The sequence below is a fragment of the Peromyscus californicus genome, unplaced genomic scaffold (assembly GCF_007827085.1).
Source record: "Peromyscus californicus insignis strain IS unplaced genomic scaffold, ASM782708v3 Scaffold_22__1_contigs__length_63687245, whole genome shotgun sequence".
In the NCBI taxonomy this organism is placed as follows: Eukaryota; Metazoa; Chordata; class Mammalia; order Rodentia; family Cricetidae; genus Peromyscus; species Peromyscus californicus.
The window spans coordinates 12,813,903-12,835,037 of record NW_026294525.1 but is presented as its reverse complement, the minus strand read 5'-3'; the positions used below and the strand labels follow the sequence as shown (position 1 = coordinate 12,835,037).

Genomic DNA, 21,135 nt, shown 5'->3' with positions numbered 1-21,135 from the left:
GTGATCCTGACCCTAAGCTGGCCTAAGAACCTGGCCAGCAACCCCAACACATGTGTGTGGAATCCCAGGGAGCTGTGGGAGGATTCTCCATTTTCCTGAGCTTCATTGCAGAAGAGCCGAATTTACCTGTGTAAACAAAAATAGCAGCCCTTCTCAATGAAGAACCATTTACTCTCGAGAGGAAAATTCAAATGTCCTCCAAAAATAAAAACAGTTTGGCAACTGTCCTCTCTGCGCTTAGCCTGCAGATTTTGGAAAGTGTTGGGTGCTCAGCCTCAGAGCGTTGTGTACCACCTGTGCTGGCTCCACAGGTCTGTGATAATGCAGTACCATAGAGGGAGTGGAAACAGCAGCGCATGTGCCCTCCTCACCCTTCAAGAGCCCTGGAGTTCAAGGGCAAGGTGCTGGCAGGCTCACTTTCTATGAAGACTTCACCAGGGTCTTCTCTTCGTGGGTCTCTGCATCCTCGTCTCTTCTGGCACCTGTCAGATTGGATTAGGACTGACTCCATTGGCCTTGTTCTCATTGAACTACCCCAGTAAAGAAGAGACCTTTTCCTGAACCCTACCTTACCCTAACTTCCTCCTAGTAACTTTCCATACGCCTATCTACTTCTCCTAGCCCCTAGCATATATAAGCCTGACTCCCCTTGCAATAAACGAGACCTTGACGTGACTCAGACTGACTTTGTCTTCCTTTATGCGCCTGTTCTCCTTTCTCTCTCGCCCCTGATCTTTCAGGAGGTGCCTCTTCGGGTCTCATCAAATAACCTGGCCCGTGGGACGGGTCACCACATGGCAGCTCACACCTGTCTATAACTCCAGTTCTAGGGAATCTGACACCCTCACGCACAGAAAATAAAATTTAAAAAGAAAATAGTTAAAGAAAGAATTCAACGTTAGCCCCTTTAAGTGCGTTTCTTTAGAATAGAGTGTATCCCTGCTGTGCGGCCCACTACCAGTCACCTTCAGGACCTTTTCACCTTCTGAACCGAACCTGAACCCATTACATAACAACTCCTAACTCGTCCCTCATCCTACCACTCAGTAACCTCAGTCTGTCTATACGAATCATACCGTGCATGCTCTTCTGTGACTGGCTTACTTCACTTAGCAGACTTTATTATATTGTAGATGTATCAGAAGTCTCTTTCTTTTTCAGGGCTGAATAGTTTTTTATTCTATAGCTACACCCCTTTTGTTTGTTTAGGTTTTTTGAGACAGGGTCTATATATCCCTGGTTGGCCTGGAACTTACTATGTAGAGCAGGCTGGCCTTGAACTCAAGAGAGATGTCTGTGCCTCCGAGTGCTGGGATTAAAGGCATGTGCCACCACACCTGTTCGTGTATTTACTGATAGTCTCTTAGGTTACTAACCTCTTTTAACTACTATGAATTTGTCATTTGTCCAAGTTGTCACTGTTCCTGTTATGAACAGAGGGGTATGAACATCTCTTCAGTTCCTGCTATGAACAGAGGGGTATGAACATCTCTTCAATTCCTGCTATGAACAGGGGGGAATGACCATCTCTTCAATTCCTGATATGAACAGGGGGGAATGACCATCTCTTCAATTCCTGCTATGAACAGGGGTCGGGGGGAATGACCATCTCTTCAATTCCTGCTATGAAGAGAAGGGATGACCATCTCTTCAAATCTCTGCTTTCAGTTCTTTGGGGTATACATCCATAAGTAGAATTGCTGGACCATATAGCAATTATTATTTTTGATTGATATTAACTGATTGGTTGTGTTTGTTTCTATGTACCTGCCACATACACATGTGGAAGTCAGAAAACGATTTTCAGGAAACAGTTCTCTCCTATCATGGGAGTTCAAAGGATGGAGCTCAGGTCGTCAGGACCGGTGACAAGCACCTCTACCCACTGAGCCATCTTGCCGCTCCCAGCTCTGTCTCTGAAGAACATACTGCTTTCTAGTCAGCTTTGACCCTTTCTTTCTTCCTATAAGATGTAAGGTGTCCCCAAAGCTCCTAAGCTGTTCCATAATGCTGAGTCTCAAGTGTCCATTTTTTCTGAGAATTATTAGTTCTGGATTAAACAATACTCCAGATGTTTGTATTAAAAGATATCGGGTATCTATCATTCCATGGAGATCTGATAAGCTGCTTCTTGCTTAGTGCTATTTCACATTTTCCCGGTATCCAGGAGGCATCCTGTTCAGATAGTCATGGTCTCTAGCTACGCTTGAGCACCCCAAGGTGGTAGCCATAGGCTCTGGGACATGTCATGATTCCAGTGATGGCTGTACTCCAGCTCACTGTTCCCTTATCAGCTTTTCAGAATGAGTTGATGGTCTTCACAGGCGGTGGCGGCACATGGCCTTTAATCCCAGCACTCAGGAGGCAGAGGTAGGTGGAGGCCAGCCTGGTCTACAAAGTGAGTTCCAGAATGGCCAAAGTTACACAGAGAAAACCTGTTTCAAAAAAAACCAAAGAAACATAAAAAATGTGTACAGGGAATTCTTTTATGCTTAAGCTCGCTCCGACTGTTTTTTTTGGTATTGGGAGTCATAATCCTTACTTGCAGTCTGTACATAGAAATACACATACAATGTGGGTATGAGTGCTGAGGCTTTTACATCCTGGAGGTGTGTGTTGCTGCACACAAACCTTGTAAATGGTTCAGACTCCAAGACTCTAGATTCTTCCTTTTCCTTCCCCCTTACTTTATTGTCTTATCTGCAGAGGACACTGAGGCTACCCCTCCCTCTTCCCCTCAAAGTCCTCTGGTATTTTCCTGGATGAGGAATCCTTCTTAAGGCAAATTGCACAGCGCATTAACTGGTTTGGAACAGTGGTTTATACTGCATTTTAATTACTTGACCTGTGTAACTCAGTCACACTTGTTCTATGTGTGACTGAGTAAAAGTGGCCGAAGTGGGAACTCTTGTGACAACCTAGCTTGAGTAGGGCTGAATGTCAACTTCAAGTACTAGCACGGCATGATCAGAGACCTCCTGCACCATCAGCTATGAAAAACAAAACCAACCAACCAACCATGAGCAACAGCAACTAGCTAAGGGAAGAGGCACATACAAATTACTCAGTGGGCAAATGCTATCTGTTACCAAGTGACAGAGGGACAGTGTGGAAGAGCGGCATGGGCTGGGGTAGCAGGGCCTTCACACCACTGTAAGAAGTTAGGGTGTATCTGAAGGGCAATGGAAAAGCAGTACAGGGATTCATTTAAGCAAGGGATGTGTCTAAAATAGATCCTCCTGGCCACTGTCCAGAAAATGTAAGGTACACGGAGCCAGCAGGATCGTCAGGAATGAACACTGGAAACGGTAGAGGAGGTGTGCACTTGAGATAGCAGGGGAAAAAAATGTAAGCTTCCCATCATTATTTTTACCTTCTAAACAGCCAGTGCCAACAGCAAATCTGTGAATGAAGTGAACGTAAAGACCCTAAAACGCCAGGGAGGAACTTGCTTTGTGTTTCATAGGGCTCTGGACTCTTTACTTAGGAAATACTTGAATCTAAAGCAGCCTATTTTCTCCTCTTCCTTTTGCACGAATCTGGGGAGCGCGATGGGCAAATGACTTTCAACAAGGTGGCCGTCAGTATGTGTGGGAACGTTCAGAGGGGAACGCCCCTCCTCGTTTAACTTCAAATAAGCACCAAGGTGCTTCGCCAGTCAGTAGCACGTCTCGATCCTAAAATCTGCAACCATCCCTCTGCACCGATAATCCGAGGCAAAATTCCTTGAGAATAACCCACTTCCTAATATATATTTATGGGTTGCGTTTCCTCGTCCAAACGGGGCGTTCTGGGTTCCTTCCCGCCTCCGAGATGCTCAGGCCCGGATCGCTGAGCCCGCATTTCCCCGCACGGCTGCCGCACGCGTTGCACGCGTCCCCCGGCAGCTTTCGTGCGGAGCGTTCGCTTCCCGCGGCTGGGACGCTCGGGCACACGGTGACGACGAAGCATCCATTCTCCCGGGGGGTTTCTCCTCCAAGTCAATGCCCGCTGAAGTTCTCACAGGCACTTGCACCCCGCCTCCAGGGCCGACGCCAGCCCACTGGGAAACGGCCGCGGAGACGCCGTGGTTTCCTCCATTTGTTCTCTTCCCCCCCGCCCCCTCCGCTGCACTGGGGGATTTTTTTTTTCTCAAGAGCAGCGCCGATCGGCGGGGATCCGCTGCCACCGGGCGAGTTCCTCCATCCGCGCCGCAGCGCTCGCTCCCGGGGCGTGGGACGCGGTCCCTCTCCCGCCCGGGCGCCTCGGGCCGCTCTGGCCGGCGCCCGTCTCGATGGTCTGGCGCGGGCCGTGGGGAGGGAGGGGGTGTGTGTGTGTGTGGGGGCGCCTCGCGCGGCCCGGTCGCCAGGGGGCGCGCTGGCCGGCGCCGCCGACTCGGGAGTGCGCGGCCCGACCGCGTCCGCCATATTGGATGCCGCAGCCGCCGCGGTCAGCGCTTCCTCCTGTGTCTTCGCTGCGCGCTGCAGGTTCCCGCGGCCTAAGGGCGGCGGGGAGGCGACACGCGGGAGCCTGTGGGAGGAAGAGGCAGGAGGCGAGGAAGGGGGTGGCGAGTGGAGGGGACCCGAGCCTTGAGTGCGGAGGAGGCCGCCGCCGCCGCCGCCGCCGAGCGGGGCGGAGAAGCAAGAGAAGGCGCCGCGCCAGCCCCTCCCCCGCCGCCGACCCGCCCCGGCGGCCTCCGTCCTGCTCGCTGCGCCCGCCCCGCGGCCATGCCGGGGCCTCGCCGGCGCTGAGGAGCGTCGCCCGCTCGCCCCGCGCTCCGCGGCCTCCCGGAGGGCCCGTCGCCCGCCCCTCTCGGCACGCAACGCGCCGGCCGCCGCCTCTGCCTTCGCCGGGCCCCGGGCCTCTGCGCAGACAACATGGAGGCCGTGAAGACCTTCAACAGCGAGGTTCGTACCGCAGCCCCGGCCTCCCGCCAGGCCCGGCCCCGGGGCTCGCGCGCCGAGCCCGGGCACGGGGCCGCAGCTCCCCCTCCCCACCGCCCCTTCCCCGGGTGGGGGCGACGGCGGCCGGGTGGCCGTGGGGGAGGGGAACGGCCCGCGCGCCCCTCCCCGGGGCCGGGCCGGGCTTGGGGGAGGGCTGGGGGAGGGTAAGGGGGAGGGTCGGAGGCCGGGCGGGCCGGTTCCCGAGGCCGCGGCGGCGGCGGCGGCCGCCGAGCCAGGCTCCCCCCCCCCCCCCCCCCCCCGGTGGGTTCCACCGAAGCCTGGTCCGCCCACCCACCCCGCGGCCCCGTGGCCCCTGCAAGGGTCCGAGCTGTTGCAGGACATCACTCCGCAGGTCCTCCCCGGGCGATTGGAGGAAGCTGACACACGGATGCGAGGCCTTGGGAGAGGACCCACGGGGTGGTGATCCGAAGTCACGTTACACGTAGTGTTTATTATTGAGGTTCTGTTGACTAGGTAACTTGCCAGCCAGGGACTTAGCTAATTGGATGGTTGGTAGGGAGGCAACATTATTCTGTGATTTCTCTCTCTCTCTTCCCCTTCCTTCTCTCTCCCTCCCCCTCTCCCTGTCTTTCCCTCCCTCCTCCCTCTCTTATCCCCCTCCCTCCCTCCTTTTCCCTATTTCTACTTGTCCTTCTGATCATCAGTTAGGGAGAAAGACACAAATGTTAGGGAGACATTGTGCACCCAGGAGAAAAGAAGCTGGGAGAATCTTGCCACGGGCTCATTCACGTGTCAAGTTAAGCATTTTTTTTTTTTTTTAAGGCAGGTGTCTGATTTTTCACTGTTAGCTGAATTTACTGATTGGTTTTAAAAAATCAAATTTTAAACGATTAATATCACTAGGATCTAATTCGAACATTAAATGTATGAAGCAAATACCAGCTCAGTCAGCATTATCCTTGTAGTCTTGTACCTCTTAGAAAAATATTTAAATGTATGCTAACTAATTAGCATAGTTTTCAGAACTTTTGTTTGGGAAGTGCTAACGCTTTACTCAGTAATATGACTATTAATGTCTTTAGTACATGATCTTTTAAAATAGCATTTATGGATATCCAAATGGGACGGTGCTTTTAAATGCCGTTCTGCAATTTCATCCTACTTTTTTTTCTGTTTAAGGTAGCACTTGGGAAATGCTGCAAAGGGGTAAAAGTTAGATAAAGTTCATGCCACTTTAATTATGCATATTACTTTAAGTAGTGGTGAACTTCCTGATAATGAGAGCAATGCATTTGGGAAGCATGTGAATTTATAACTGATAATATGGTCAGATATTTCCTTATATAAAACTTAATTCTCTCACTCCATGATCTATGTTTAGAATATGGACTAAAAGGAATCTAGTGATACTGTAATTAACTATTTTTAATATTTTGTAACTGTATAGGAAAACAGCCATGTGGCCTTTTTATTTGCTGCATACAGCACTAATATTTAAGTTCTTTAGTTACAAGAAACTCCTTTCTTAGTGGGGTTTGGTGGTTCACATCTTTGATCCCAGCACTGAGGCAGGGGTAGGTGGATCTCTGAGTTCAAGGCCAGCCTGGTCTACAGAGTGAGTTCCAGGACAGCCAGAGCTATACTATAGAGACCCTCTCTCAGAACAAAACAAAACCCCCTTCTTTTCTCTTATTTCCAAGTTCCTGGATTTAACCCTCTTCCATTATGGTGAATTTCCCTCTTTGTTTAGGAGATCGCCAATGTGTCTTCCCTTCTATCCCAGGGGTTTTACAGCAGATCCCTACAGTGATAGGTGTAAATAAGTGTGAGTGCTTGAGGCCACAGTAGAGCAGTGTGGAGGAGGAATGGGCTTTCCATTTTAGTTGGAAGGATAAGGGGCCTGATGGTTACACACCTACTTGGGTGTGCTACCTCTTTTCTCCTGTTGTGTCTACTAGAGCAGAGTTTGAGATCCAATTTTAGTGTGTAGCACTCCTCCACTCCTGTCTTTTCCCCTAAGAATTTCAAACAACTTAAATCTTTACCTTTCTGTGTTAATGTGATGTAAACTTTTAAAGTGATTTAAAGTGGAGTTAACTTAAAAATATAAGATGGACTCAGTTGAGGAAGATAAATACATTTAGGAAAGATCTAGAACCTCCCTCAGACTGGAAATTGAAGTAGGGCCCTTTACATGCTATGTTAGGGCTCTTACTACTGAGTTATAATATCCCAGTCCTCTTTTTTGTTGTGAGAGAAGTCCTTGCCTAGGCTGGAAACACTTGAGCTCACTCTGTAGTCCAGAAAAGACTTGTATTTATTATGGGATCCTCCTTCCTCAGCTCTAGTAGCAGGATTATAGGCTTGCACTAGGCTTGGCCCTCTATACTTTTGTTTAAGCACAAAGTGCATAGCCTTGTTAATTTAGGAGAGAAGAAAGTGATGATGATATTGTGCATATGTGCATGCTTTGCTATTGGAAGCGAGCACTGGAGCAGCTCATTCATTATTGTTCTATTAAGTCATGTTTTTAAAGTACAAAAATGAACAGGAGTCTGAATTACAGGCTTGGGAGGAAATCATGTTTTCAAGTAGTCACAGTGAATTTGGCTTTTAAGGCATCAAAATTTAGCTCATAGTAATAATAGCTGTCATTAGTATTGTTGAGACAGGGTCTTGCTGTAGGTTCAGCTTCCTGAGTGCTGGGATTACAGGTGTGTGGCACCACACTCTTGGCTAGCTCAAAGAATTATCAGTACTGTTGGTTAGCAAGACATTTTTTAACCTTCAAATGCTTAAAATATGAAAGTTGGGTGTCTTGACACACACTAGTAATTCCAGCACCTGGGAGGTTGAGACAGGAGGATTGCTTTGAGTTTGAGGCTGGCCTGGGCTACATACTTAGTTCTAGGACAGACTGAATCGTATTGTACAACCTGTCTAAAACAAAAACAAAATAAACAGATGTAGCTAGAGTTTTCCTGGTCCTGCCTGGCCCATGGTCAGGACAAATCTCTCTCACCCGCCAGTCCCACAGCCGCTCAGACCCAACCAAGTAAACACACAGAGACTTATATTATTTATAAACTGTATGGCCGTGGCAGGCTTCTTGCTAACTGTTCTTATATCTTAAATCAACCCATTTCTATTAATCTATAAGTTGCCACATGACTCATGGCTTACCGGTTAACATCTCATCGTGGTGGCTGGCAGCGCTTCTCTGCCTCAGCCTTCCGCTTCCCAGAATTCTCTTCTCTGCTTGTCCCGCCTATACTTCCTGCCTGGCTACTGGCCAATCAGCATTTTATTTATACAGAGCGATATCCACAGCAAACAGATGTTTAAAATATGAAATGCTTAGCGGCTTGCTAATTCTTAGGCTTTAAAGACTGAACTACCCAGTCTTATTTCCTGTGTATCTTAGAAATAAGATGCTAGAGATTGTGAAGCTAAGAATACAGCCTTTTATAATTAATCTGCAGAATGTGAAAAAATTTCATTCTGAGTCATCATCTCCTATCATAATTTCTCAAAGGATTTCTCTGTTCTTCACCACTGTACTAAATATCCTCTATTAGGAGATCCTTTGTTCAAGAATTTTGTGGTAACTTCCTCTTCATAACCATGAGTTGAATGAGAGGTAATCCCAGTGCCAGTACATATTGTCAGTTCTGATCCAATGAGAGAAAGTTGTCCTTACTTTGAAGACTTCCCTGAGAATGAAATCTTGAGTGGAGTAGCTGAACTGAATGGATTAGTCACTACCAGGTACTAGAGTTGCTGCTGTTCCAGGTGGTCACTTCTTACAGTGACTTGGAGTCTTCGTCCAGTGAGGAGGACAGCTTAACTGTATGGACCAAATTAGGGATGCCTTGAGTGTTTCTTGGTAGCATCTTCATGGGAGCTGCTGTCCATGCTCTGCACCTAGAGACTGCATGGAGGCTGCTCTAATAGAGGCCTTCTCTTTCTCTTGTGCCTTGTTTTTGAAAAGTGAAAGGAAAGAGAATGGCTTTACATGATACCATCTTTAGAAAAATTCAGTGCAATTGGAGAAGAAATCTTAAAACACACTTTAAGGTAATCCATGAAAAGTGTAAGAGTGGATTAACAGTGGTTATATCTGGATAAAACCTGAGGAGGTGAATTTTACTTGGGTGTATTAGACACCCAATACACCTGAATACTACCTGCCCCATGATATGTTTTCTTTTTCTTGTTCTGAGTGAGTTTAGTGGAAGGTAGGGTGGGGTCTATGGGTTTAAGATGCTAGAAAATTAATTGCATTTTAATTCTTAGATTTTACTCAGTTGCTAAATTCTGGAAAGATTCTTTATCATCTTTCTAAAAATTGACCAGTCTGTTTTTGGGATAGAGTCTTGGTAGTCCTAGCTGCCCTGGACCGATTTGTAGAGGATGCTAGTCTAGAATTTGGAACAGTCCTCTTGCTTCTGCCTCCCCAATGTTTGAAGCGAGATTACAGGCACGTGCCAGCATACCTGGCCCTGGTTATCATTGTTTTTTTTTTTTTTTGGAGCTGAGGATCGACTGAGGGCCTACTGAGCTAAATCCCCAACCCCTGGTTATCATTGTTAAGGTTCCTAAGTCTGTAGCTATCAGAGACTTCTGTCATGGGCATCCCTTGGTTTGGATAGCTCACTCTGAGCCATTCTAAGATACACACTTTCTAGACCCACTCTAATACTCAGTACATTTTCATAGTTAACATTTTCCTTCACTTCCAGTTTTGTATTCCGGGTGGGCAATTTGTATAACTACAGAACTTTTAGGCCCATCAATATCTAGTAGTAGCCATGAGGGAAACGAAAAAGGTAGAATAACATGCTAAATTTGTTTTTAGTTTATGTGATTTTGCTTTAGCTGTGGCTCAGGGAAAACACTTAGGGGAAGCGTTTGTAAAACATTTCTCTTTGATTTTCATCTTTCAGGGTTGTGTCACTCTTTTCTCTGTTGTTTTGTTTTGTAGGGGAAGTGGGTTAATTGTATCAGGCTGTAATTTTTCTTTCTATGAAAATGATTTAAAGATGGTTTTAAATTGAGTGTTTTAAACTAAGGATGCCTTTACTAACACTACCGTCCTTTCCACCCCAGTTGTTTAGATCAGTGCTTTTATCTTTGGACTGTTGGTATTTGGGGCTGTGTGTTGTTTATTGTGAGGAGTAATCCTGTGACGTGTAGGTCATTTAGCAGCATCATAGCTCTTGCACACTAGATGCTAGGTGGCACCCTTCCTGTTGGGGACATCCATTCTCTTTAGGGTTACCAGTTCTCCCTTAAGGGAGAAGTAACATAATCTTGGTTGAGAATCATGGATTTAGGTCTCATTAAATAGTCTTAAAGCATTTTGTACTTTTCCTCCTAATGATGACTCTACTTTTAAGTTCTTCGTCTTTCCCCGGGTTACAAGCTCAGTGAGAACAGTGATGGTGTTGCTTCAGGTCTTGGCACACCGCTTGGCATTTAGAATATGGTGTAGAGCCCACCCGCACGAGCATGTCTCAAGTAAATGAGGGATGGTGATTTACTGGGTGACTGATGGTAGCTAATGTTCCTGGACACGCGGTTTTAAAATACAGAAATGATTTCATTTTTTCACTTGGATATTCTTTTAGTGGGAAGAGTCTTTGACTAATTGAATACAGTTACGTTTTTGAGGATCTAGTTTGCCTCCTAAGCACTGCTTTAAAGGTAAATTTTAGGGCATTGTAGAAATATAGATTAGGTGAAAAATTTTAAGTCAGAACTCTTACTCTGTTTTTAATTTTCACTTGAGTATGGGGAATGGGAGGAGGGGGCAGGACTTCTCAATTGAGGATTCCAGTTAGGACATACCAGAGTTTTATGTTCGATAGTAATTGTGTTCAAGACTGTTTTGGATTTAGTGTTTTAAAATGATTATACAGTAATTTTTTTTCTTACAGTAATAAAAATTTAGACTACAATAGTGATTCAGATTGAATAGATTTTGATATTGCATGATTTGAATGTATATAATCTCAACCATTCAAGATTACACAAAAATTGTCACTATTGAAATCTATTTCATATATTACTAAACCATGGTATTCTAGACTAGTATTAAGTTTGTTAGAGTAATTCTGTTGACATTTAAGGGACTTGTATATCTCCACTCTCCTGAACAGTCATATTTTAATGATCATTTGCTGTAGGTAATTTAGAGTTAGTGATGATTTTATTACTTCTATATGAAATTTCAGATATCTCTTTCTAGGGCCAGATTTGCTGTTAATGGACAGTCTCTGTCTGATTCAGTGGTATGACAAAAATGTGATCACCCATGACCTTGACCTTCAGCTGGCTGAGCTCAAACTCTTCAGTGAGCTCATTTTGTCTGGTTTTGTTTTCTCAACATCTTTCTCTACTCCTTTCTCTCAGGATTGTGCCTCTACTCCTGCTTGTACAGACTGCTTTTCCAGCAGCATGGACACAAGAAGCATAGTAAGATGATTATAACCCACATAAGGCAGGCTCTCTGGGAAATGCTAGGTTTGACTTGGTAGTGAAATTCTGTATTGCTTGTATGGGTAGTACTTGGGAAGCAAGTAGAGTTTGCTGCTTAAAATATATTAGTAATCTTAAAAAGAGCATATAGGGAATACAACTTAATTGTTTTATAAGAAATGTTGGAATTTCTTTAAAAATGGGGAAGGAAAACTTACTGGTCTTAATAGCATGTCATATAAATTTGCATTAAATTTACTTGTATTCTGTATTACATAATTTCACTACATTCTTGATAACATTTTAATTAATATGAATTACTTATAGACCTCATAATTTAAGGATTGAAAATAAATTAACGACGTATGCTATAGGAGTGGAGAAACAAAAACTAAATCTGATTTTAGATTTTTTTACTAGAGGGGTTAGTTATGGTACAGATGTCTCGGAAGTCAGGGCTGGTGAGCAGTGTTTGTAGCCTGAGTGCTTACATAGTCTGTCTCAAACTTGATGTTGAACATGATATTTTGCTGTGATTTAGATTTTATGCACTCATTTTATCTTTATAATTCTACATTATAAGAACTGATAAAACTAAAGATGAAGGAATGAGTTTGTAGGTGTACCCACTGTGGGTCAAGAAATACCTTGATTGACGTTACCCTATTTATTAAGAGTGAAGAATAGATTGCTTATGTTTCCAACATACAGTTATGACTGATAAGCAGATGTGTAACAAACGAGTTTTTTAAATCTGCAACTTAAATTATTTGTCATTTATTTTGTTTTTCGAGACAGGGTTTCTCTGTGTAGCCCTAGCTGTCCTGGAACTCACTCTGTAGACCAGACTGGCCTCAAACTCACAGAGATCCAGCTGTCCCTCTCTGACGAGTGCTGGCTTATTTGTCACTTTCATAGGTTGATTGGAGAGGCCTAGGATTTCCCGTCGTTAATTTAATTCTTAGTGAATGCTTATTGTAATCCAGGAAATTTCCTATCTTAGATACAGCGATAAATGAGGCAGGCACAGAACACCTACCCTCAGAGGGCATGCTCTTGTGACCTGTCTTTCCTCAGCCTCTGTAGAGCCAGGCAGGCCCTCTAGTTCCTGTATTCTTCCCTGCAGTGGCGGGCTGCTGGGATCCTGCTCTGCAGGTCCAGGTCTGCTGACTAGTCCAAATATTTGCCACACAGAGCCAAATTGCTCTGCTTGTGTGGTGCTCACAGTAGATCGAACCTGTTTTCCCAATGGTGGGAAAAAAGGACAGTGCTGTTGAATTTTATTTGAAAATTTCTGACATACTAAAAAACCCCTTCATTTGTTCTTTTAGAATCACAACTATTTCCTGCAAGATTCATCTTTAAGGGTTCTTTCTTCTGTCATTGAGAGAGTTACTCCATGTGTGACTTCTGTTAAGTGATGACAAAAGCTTAAGTTTTGGAAAAGTAATAGGTTTTTATTTAAAATCTTTTGTTTGATCTAAGTATGGGGAAAATTGGTACCTCTGAATTTGGGGTGTTTCTCTGAGCTCGTTTCCTTCCTTACCACTAAGGTACAAAACAGTTGAAGTCCTACCACCCAGGCAGGAGTGTAGAGATCTCCATCCACATGGTGAGACTGGAAAGGTTGTCCCAAACTGGCTTAATGGCTTTCTTTAAGTCAGTAATGGTTTTTATGCCATAAAGTTGACACAGTGTTTGAATTAATCAGAGTAGTTCAACTATTCAGGTAAAACTCCTCTCCCATAAGTTTTTATTTGGTTCTGTAGACTGACTATATTGTTTAGGGAATAATAAGAGAAAAAGTCACCACGTGTTGAATACAAACAGTTTCTTCCTGGATAGTTTTGATTTGTGGTTGGTTGAACTCACTATGCAGAAGCTACAGATATGGAGGGCCATTTGTGTTTATTGTTTTAAACTCTTCCTCCCAAACATTTGCCATGTTTCAGCCACTCTTTAGGAGAGCTATGTAAAAGGTTGGGTGGGTGCTATTCTGTTTGCAAATGGGGAAACTGAGGTTGACCATTGTGATTTTTACCATAGAAATGCACTTTGTAGGTATTAGATAGGAGCAGAAAGATGTGATTTAGCCCTGTACTGATTTTCTTGCCCTTTGTGGGTTGTTTCTTGTTTGTTTGTTTTAATTTTTAATGATGTAAACAAAAATATACCTAAATGTGAAGCTCTTGGAAAACCATTTGTTCTTCCCTGTCTTGTATCATTTCTCAAACTTGACCATGGCCTTCTTCCTGCCTAGTCTGGTGTTTCAGACCTGGGTCTCTAAAGACGTCCTTGTTGACAACAGTTTTGTCCAAGGGGATATCCACAGAGTACCTTGTGGGCACGAGGTGATTGTAGTTATAAACTTTCAGAAAGGATCTTTGATCTTTTGGTGATTTTCTTTTTGGTGGCAGCTGTCACTTTTTGAGGATAACAGTCAATTGCAGCCACTAGGGCATGTCTATAAGGGCGATCTGAAGTGACATCATCACTGTTCTTCATGATTATGGCTCTTTGTCTGGAGTAGCATCCAGCTAGGACCAGCACTGCTGTCCCAGGTCTCATGAACTTGCTCATTTCTGCAGAAAAGAAAGACAAGGAGCAGCTCAGAAATTTGTAAATCAAAAGCTCAAGAGCCAATTAATACAAGTGACCCAGGTCTAAAGTCCTCGATGCCAATTAGGCCACACTGCCTTTAGGCTCTGCTTGAACCAGAGGTGCCCAGCAACCCTACCTGGGGACATGATTGTGGGGAGATTGTAAGACCCCTCCAGTCCTCTTCCTTGCCTTTTGAAAAGGTGTGGCCCATTGATTAATTTTTTTACTAACAGTTGGCATCATGTCCAAATATAGCTTTCATTTTTTAAAAAATTATTTGAAACATACTTGGTAGAAAAGTTGCAAAAGAAGAAATTTTTAGGTGCAAACTTCATCCAGATTCTTTTAAAGAAAAGATTTGTTTTATTATTTTATGTCTGAGCCCTTTGCTTGTATGTATGTATGTGCATCAAGTGGGTGCCTGACAGAAGTCAGAACAGAGTGTCAGATCCCCTGGGACTGGAGTAAGAGATGGCTGTGAGACATTGTATGGGTGCTGAGGATTGAACCTGAGTCCTCTGCAAGAGGACTGCTGAGCCATCTCTCCAGCCCCAGATTCTTAGTGTTAAACACATTGGCTTGCTTGCTTTCTCTTTATGACACATGAACACAAACTTTTTCCTGAATATTTTGAGAGTAAATTCCAGTTCAAGTTGCCAGTTACCTCTGAATAGCTGTTTGTTTATCTTTTTTTAAAGGATATTTGTTTAATGATAATAAAATGTTATCCTTTGGGAGGTTAACATTGATAGAATTACTGTTGAAGATCTTTGCCTAGTTTCACTCTATATTGTACCCATAGTCTTTCTTGTAGGGTAATTTCTATACTGTACCTTAATGTTTTATCTCTTAATTTAGAACATTTATTCTTTTTTTTTTTTTTTCCTAAGAGCTTGAGGTGGTGGTGTTTGGTGACAGCAGGACAATGTGGAATTCTCCCAAATTGACTCAGATGCTGTATAATTTTGTGCATCTTAGGCAGGATTCCTCCAGAAATAACATTGTGCATCCTGACTTAAGGAGCATCTATCTCATTAGCAGGGTGGTGGCTTTTGGCTACAGATTTGTTTGCTTTCTCTACCTTTGTACCATGTCTCTTGTTGGTGAGATATTTTGATGGAAATATAAAAAATAGCACCCAAATTTGCCCACTGGTTTTTAGCATAAATTCATTTCTTGCCTGGGTCAGTTAGTACTAATATAGTCCCCAAATGTTATTTTCTAAATTTGTTGTGTCTGTATTTCTTTGCATCTCTGAGCACTTTCCCTTCTCTTAATTTATATGTAAATATAATTGTGTATAGTGTTGTAAACGCATGGATTCTTTTTTATTCATTGGCCTTTAAAGATCTTCCATGGTCAGTTTTGACTAATCAGAGGTTCTTCAAGCTGACTCTTGTGCACTTTGATAAGTGCTAATTAGATTTTGGAATAGCCCCTTGTTTTCTGATACAGTAAGCTATTCCTGCCCAAACCTTGGTTGCCATTTCTTCAAGAAACTCAGGCTTCATGTGGTGGCTATATGTGTGTCATTAGTCAAGATAGACATTTTATTTTACACACATACAAACAATTCTGGACACATCTGCAAAGCCATGAGTTCATCATACCTTCACAAGCTCCATCTGTATTTACTTTCCTAATAGTGAAAACCTTGGCTTCTCTTATTATAGAAGTGGTTCTCAACCTTCCTAATGCTGCAACCCTTTAATACAGTTCCTCATGTTGTGGTGACCCCCAACCATAAATTTACTTTTGTTGCTACTTCATAACTGTAATTTTGCTATTATTTTGACTCGTAATGTAAATATCTGATATGTAGGTTATCTGATATGCTATACCCGTGAAAGAGTCATTTGACCCACAGGTTGAGAACCCCGGCTCTATAGTATGCTTACTAATAATTTATTCAGTCCTAAAGTACAGAAGCAGCTCCAAGGCTAAGGTGTATGTCTTTGTAAACAGACTGTACTAGCTGAGTCTTAATACTTTTTTATAGTTATCTTTTCTCTTTAGCATGAGAACATATAGTGAAAATACCAAGTAAAAAAATCATTTGGTTAGGTTTTTTTCCTTTTTTTAATGTGATATGTTACTCATTTGAAATATAACTAGGTTTTCTTTTTCCTTGTATTTCATTTTTGCTTTTTCTTTATTAAAAATTTAAGTCATTAAAGATAAATTAGCTTTAATCACCTTTTACTTTCTCTTTTTGAGACAGGGTTTCTCTGTAGCCCTGACTGTCCTGGAACTATGTAGAACAGGCTGGCTCCAAACTCAACAGAGGTAGCTTCCTTCGAAGATGCTGGGATGAAAGGTGTACACCACTATTCCTGGCCATCTTTTCCTTTTTCATAGCTTTAGCATCATGATCACTTGTGACAATAAACCATTTATTTAGCACTCTTCAAAACAGCATTGTACAGTTCAGAGTTAAATGTTGAGAGAAACTTAGGTAGAAGGAAGACACATTTCTAAAGTGTGGATTCTATTGATAGGTCTGAGAAAATGCATGGTCATGGGTAGGTACTTTCTCCTGAGTGTGTCTACAGTCTGAGGAGTCGGCATACTTTCCTTAGCAGTGCTTGAGGCCCGCAAAGCTGAAGAGTGCTTACTGCGTCTGAGCATCATCTTCAGCATTGCTACAGCACATTTACCAAGATGAGCAAGCAACTCACAGTGAACAAGGAGCTTGAAAAGAGAGATGATGTGGGGGAATGTCCTGAAACTTGGGCAGTTCTCCTGTGTCAGTCTTGTGAATGGTGGAATTACAGTTTGAACCACCACACCAGGCTCATGGTCTCTTCTATGATTAAAACTTAGGTAGTAGCTGGGCATAGTGGTGCACGTCTTTAATCTCAGCACTTGGGGGTAGAAGCAGGTGGGTCTCTGAGTTGGAGGCTAGTTTGGTCTCCATAGAAGTTCCACGACAGCCAGGGCTACACAGACAAACCCTGTCCCCTAAAACACACCCACTTAGTGGTATGTTGAAAGGTCTATGAAAACAATTAACAATTGAAATTGCACTAGTGGCAATTTATTAGGACCTTAGCATTAAGCCTGCTTGAATCCTTTAACATTTTATGTAATGTTAGTGACACCGTTCTTTATTATAATCATGAAACTAAAACTACTGTACTGTTAGAAATAGAGCTTGTTTATTTGAGAAGTTGTAGTTAATACAGCCATGGGGACTTGCTACCAAGAAGCTTTTTAATAGACTGGTGATTTCCTGTCTCATTTTGGTCATTTCACTATTATTACTACTACTCAAATTAAGAGAAAGTAATGGTCTTACCTTTTCATTGTGATGTTGCCACAGGACTAGACAGAACTCAAAGGAATATGGACTGTTTGAATCATGGGGAAAATTTAAGCGGAAGGTTTTCATGTATCTACCTGTGTATTTATGTATTTTGTTTTATCTCATGAGGAGTGATTTCTATCCTTGATTTTATGATACTGTAACTGAATATCATTGTAGTTGTGTTGTGCATCTGTACTGGTAGGCAGAGAAGTGTGGTTTTGTTTTAGATTCCCTTGTTCAGTTCTTTGCATGAACTTGACTTTCGAAAGATGCCATTCAGTAGACTTGAGGATGAGGAGTCATACTTCATTCAGGTTACATACCTATGAGGAGCCAATTAGAACAAATCAATAGCCTGTCTTTTTAAAGTCTTATTTGCCTCTGTAGCTCAAGCTGGAACACATTATGCAGCTGTCCTCCTGCCTCAGCCTCCCCAGTGCTGGAATTACAGATTTGTAAACCACCATGCCCAGCTACATTTATACATTTATGTAATTCAGTGTTCTTTGTTTTTGGGGATGGATTTTTTTATTATTATTATTTTTTATTTTTTATTTTATTTATTTATTTATTTATTTATTTATTTATTTATTTATTTATTTATTTATTTATTTTGGTTTTTCGAGACAGGGTTTCTCTGTGTAGCTTTGCGCCTTTCCTGGAACTCACTTGGTAGTCCAGGCTGGCCTCGAACTCACAGAGATCCGCCTGGCTCTGCCTCCTGAGTGCTGGGATTAAAGGCGTGCGCCCCCACCGCTCGGCTATTATTATTTTTTAAAAGACAGTGTTCTTGGATGGCCTTAAACTTGGTGTGTAGACCAGATTGGCTTCAAACTCAAGAGATTACTTGTCTCTGTCTCCTGAGTGATGGGATAAAGGGTATGTATTAGCACACCTGGCCAAGATGAATTTATTTACTTTTTAATATGGTTGCTGTCAAAGGAAGATGGGACAGGTTATCAGTTGTGCAAGGAGAGGTGTGGTAGTCCACCATTCACATGGTAGGATTGGACAAGAACCCTAGAGGGGCTGACTCTTAGAGAAAGGGACTGTCATTGGGAAGGATTTTAAGCCCTAGAGTCTTATTGAGGATTACATAAAATTCATGTTTAGGTGAATTTTGTCAAGTCATTTGATAGTAGATTTACAGACTTTTTAAGTTTTTGATTAAAATCTGTTTGGTTATTAGGTTGACACCATGGCATAGTATGTTTCCACAATCCACTATCTTCCCTAGGGACTCAGTGTTTCTACAAAACACCATCTTCACTAAGGACTCAGTTGTGTAGATTTACATGGTTCCTAGCTGATGGGCTTGTTTTCTGTTTTTTGTTCGTGTGTGTGTGTGTGTGTGTGTGTGTGTGTGTGTGTGTGTGATTTACATAGTTGCTATTTATTATTTATTTATTTGTTTGCTTATTTATTTATTTATTTATTTATTTATTGTCAAGACAGGGTTTCTCTGTGAAACATCCTGGCTGTCCTGGAACTCACTCTCTAGACCAGGTTGGCCTTGAACTCACAGAGATCCGCCTGGCTCTGCCTCCCGAGTGCTGAGATTAAAGGCATGTACCCCCACCACCCGGTTACTTAGTTATTTATTTCATGTGTATGGGTGTTTTGTCTACATACATGCCTGTGTATTATTTGTGTGTTGGGGGCCTGCAGAGTTACAGCTGTGAGCTGCCATTTGAGCCCTGGGAATTGAACCTGGGTCCTTTGGAAGAGCTGCTGATGCTCTTGCCAAGCCAATTAGCTCTTGCTTTTTTTTTTTTTTTTTAAAGACAGGGGCTTGCTATGTATCCCTGCTGCCTTGAACTCTCTCTTCCTACTTGAATCCCCCACACCATGGTTACAGGCATGGGCCGCCATATTGTATGGGCATTCCATATAGGCGTGGCTAGTTTTGTTCTTGGAAGCTAAATCCCTTTTCTGAGCCAAAAGAACTGTGTTTGAGACATGAGTCTGTAACATATTTGATGTGGTACTATAGCAATTTTAATTTAGTTCTCACTCGTTATAATTTGAGAAAATTCAAATCCTATCAGTCCTGTCAGGCCACACTGAGGGAGAAAGTGGTTGAGCAGTCCTGACAGTGCGGAATCCTTGGCAGAGTGCCTCAGGTCTGAAGTGTTCTTTTCTCCTCACATGCAACTCATTTTCCGTCAGGCCTGTGTTGGTTCTTTACACTTCGGAAAGTTTGATCTTAAGACCTGTTGACGCTTACTTTTCTTCTGGTTCTCAGTGTTTCTTTCTTTCTCTCTTTCCTGTTAACTCTTCAGGAAGTACTTCCTTTTTGATTTTTGTTTTATGGGATTCAGTCCCATATCGCCTAGATTTTTTGCATAATGTATACTTGAGGTCATGCTGATGTCACCCCAAATCTAAATTTTCCTTCAACTCCCTTCTTACTTTCAGACTTCAGCTTTCTTGGGGAGTAAAGCCATATTCCTGAGTATTGACACAAAACCTCGGGATTTCATCTGTCTTCTTCAGTCATGAAACCCAGTGAGCTGCTTTTTAATGCAGCCTGCATCCTTCCCCTCCTCCTCTATTCTCCACATTAACTCTTCAGTCGTGCATGAATCCTTTCTCCTTTGCGCTGCTGTTCTTTCTATAATTTATATGGAAGTTAGCATTTCGGTTTTGCTTTAATCACTTACATTTTTTTAAAACTTTGAAATTGGGCATTGTACATGCCTTTAATCCCAACACTTGGGAGGCAGAGGCAAGCAGATCTCTGTGAGTTCAAAGGCTAGCCTGTTGGTCTACATAAGCTAGTTCGAGGTCAGCCAGGCCAACACAGAGAGATCTGTCAAAACAAAAACTTAAAAAACTTTCAGATTCTCTTTTCTAGTAGTTTGACTATAAGGCTTTCTATAAGACTATACAAGGGAGAGTACATGATCAACTCTCAAAGTAAACATGGCAGTTATATATAAGGATGACTTTTAAATAAAGTGTGTAGGGGGTAGACATGAGTGTGATGCCATTGTGTATATGAAGGGGTCAGAGGACAACTTTGTGGAGTTGGTTCTTGCCATCTTGATGTGTGTTCTAGGGATTGAGGTTGTGTCATCAGGTTACACCATCTACACTTTGACCCTCTGAGCCAGCTTGTCTAACCCACAAAGATGGTAGTATAAAACATCACAGGTGATGAGTGAAGCCTTGTGCTGTGTTGACCTTTCCTTCTCCCCCATCTGTATCCTCATGTTGGTGAGTGACTCCAGGAAAGCCCTCTACCTTACTACAGTAGGGTACCAAGTCTCTGAAATTAAATTGTGAGGGGAAAAATTTATACCAGCCCTCTGGCTGTGAGATTACACATCTTTGAATGAGATCAGTCTACATTCAAGTGATTTTAGCTATGAGGAAGTTGAGTAAATTGATTACTTTCAGGGTCCATGTGTACTTAGTAGGTCAGTTTTAGCCATGTGGACAATATGAGAAAAAACAAACAACTTTTTGGCTCCTGTTTAATGTGAGGTCAGAGTTTTTCAGGGTAAATGGAGAGGGAGGGAGAGCGCTCTGGGTGTCTGCTAGCACACTGGTGTCAGACTGTAATTTTAAGTGTAAAAGGGATTCCCTTTCCATCTTTGCGTACAGAAAGTCCTCTGTTTGGTACCACTTTGTTTTATTGTGCTGCTATGTTTTTAGTCTCTTAAAAGTTATTCATTAGATTTAGCTTGGGCAAGAAGTATTACCTAGAGAGTTTAATAATGTTATAATGTTTTCTTTTCCTTGTAATTTTTTTTCTTTTCTTTTTTTGTTTTTGTTTTTTGTTTTTTTGGAGACAGGGTTTCTCTGTGTAGAGTTGTCTGTCCTGGAACTCACTCTGTAGACCAGGCTACCCTCGAGCTC

General features: G+C 42.8%; 1 protein-coding gene and 2 pseudogenes across 5 annotated transcripts in view; 2 read left to right on the top strand and 1 right to left on the bottom strand.

Moving 5' to 3' along the window:
• The first annotated feature begins 4,001 nt into the window (after positions 1–4,001).
• LOC128118362 (cuticle collagen 1-like) lies at positions 4,002–4,851 on the top strand (annotated as a pseudogene).
• The window catches only part of Scaf8 (SR-related CTD associated factor 8), a 201,323-nt gene continuing 184,927 nt past the window's right edge, over positions 4,740–21,135 (top strand). For 4 of the 5 annotated variants that reach the window (XR_008221172.1, XM_052750918.1, XM_052750916.1 and 1 more), the window contains exons 1-2: positions 4,740–4,886; positions 11,298–11,360. Coding sequence is in view for 4 of the 5 variants with exons in the window: in XM_052750918.1 (XP_052606878.1) it covers positions 4,857–4,886; positions 11,298–11,360 (93 nt within the window). In the remaining variant the exon portion in view is untranslated. The remainder of the gene's footprint in view (positions 4,887–11,297; positions 11,361–21,135) is intronic. The other variant, XM_052750917.1, reaches the window with a different exon arrangement.
• On the bottom strand, positions 13,507–13,943 carry LOC128118719 (60S ribosomal protein L27-like; annotated as a pseudogene).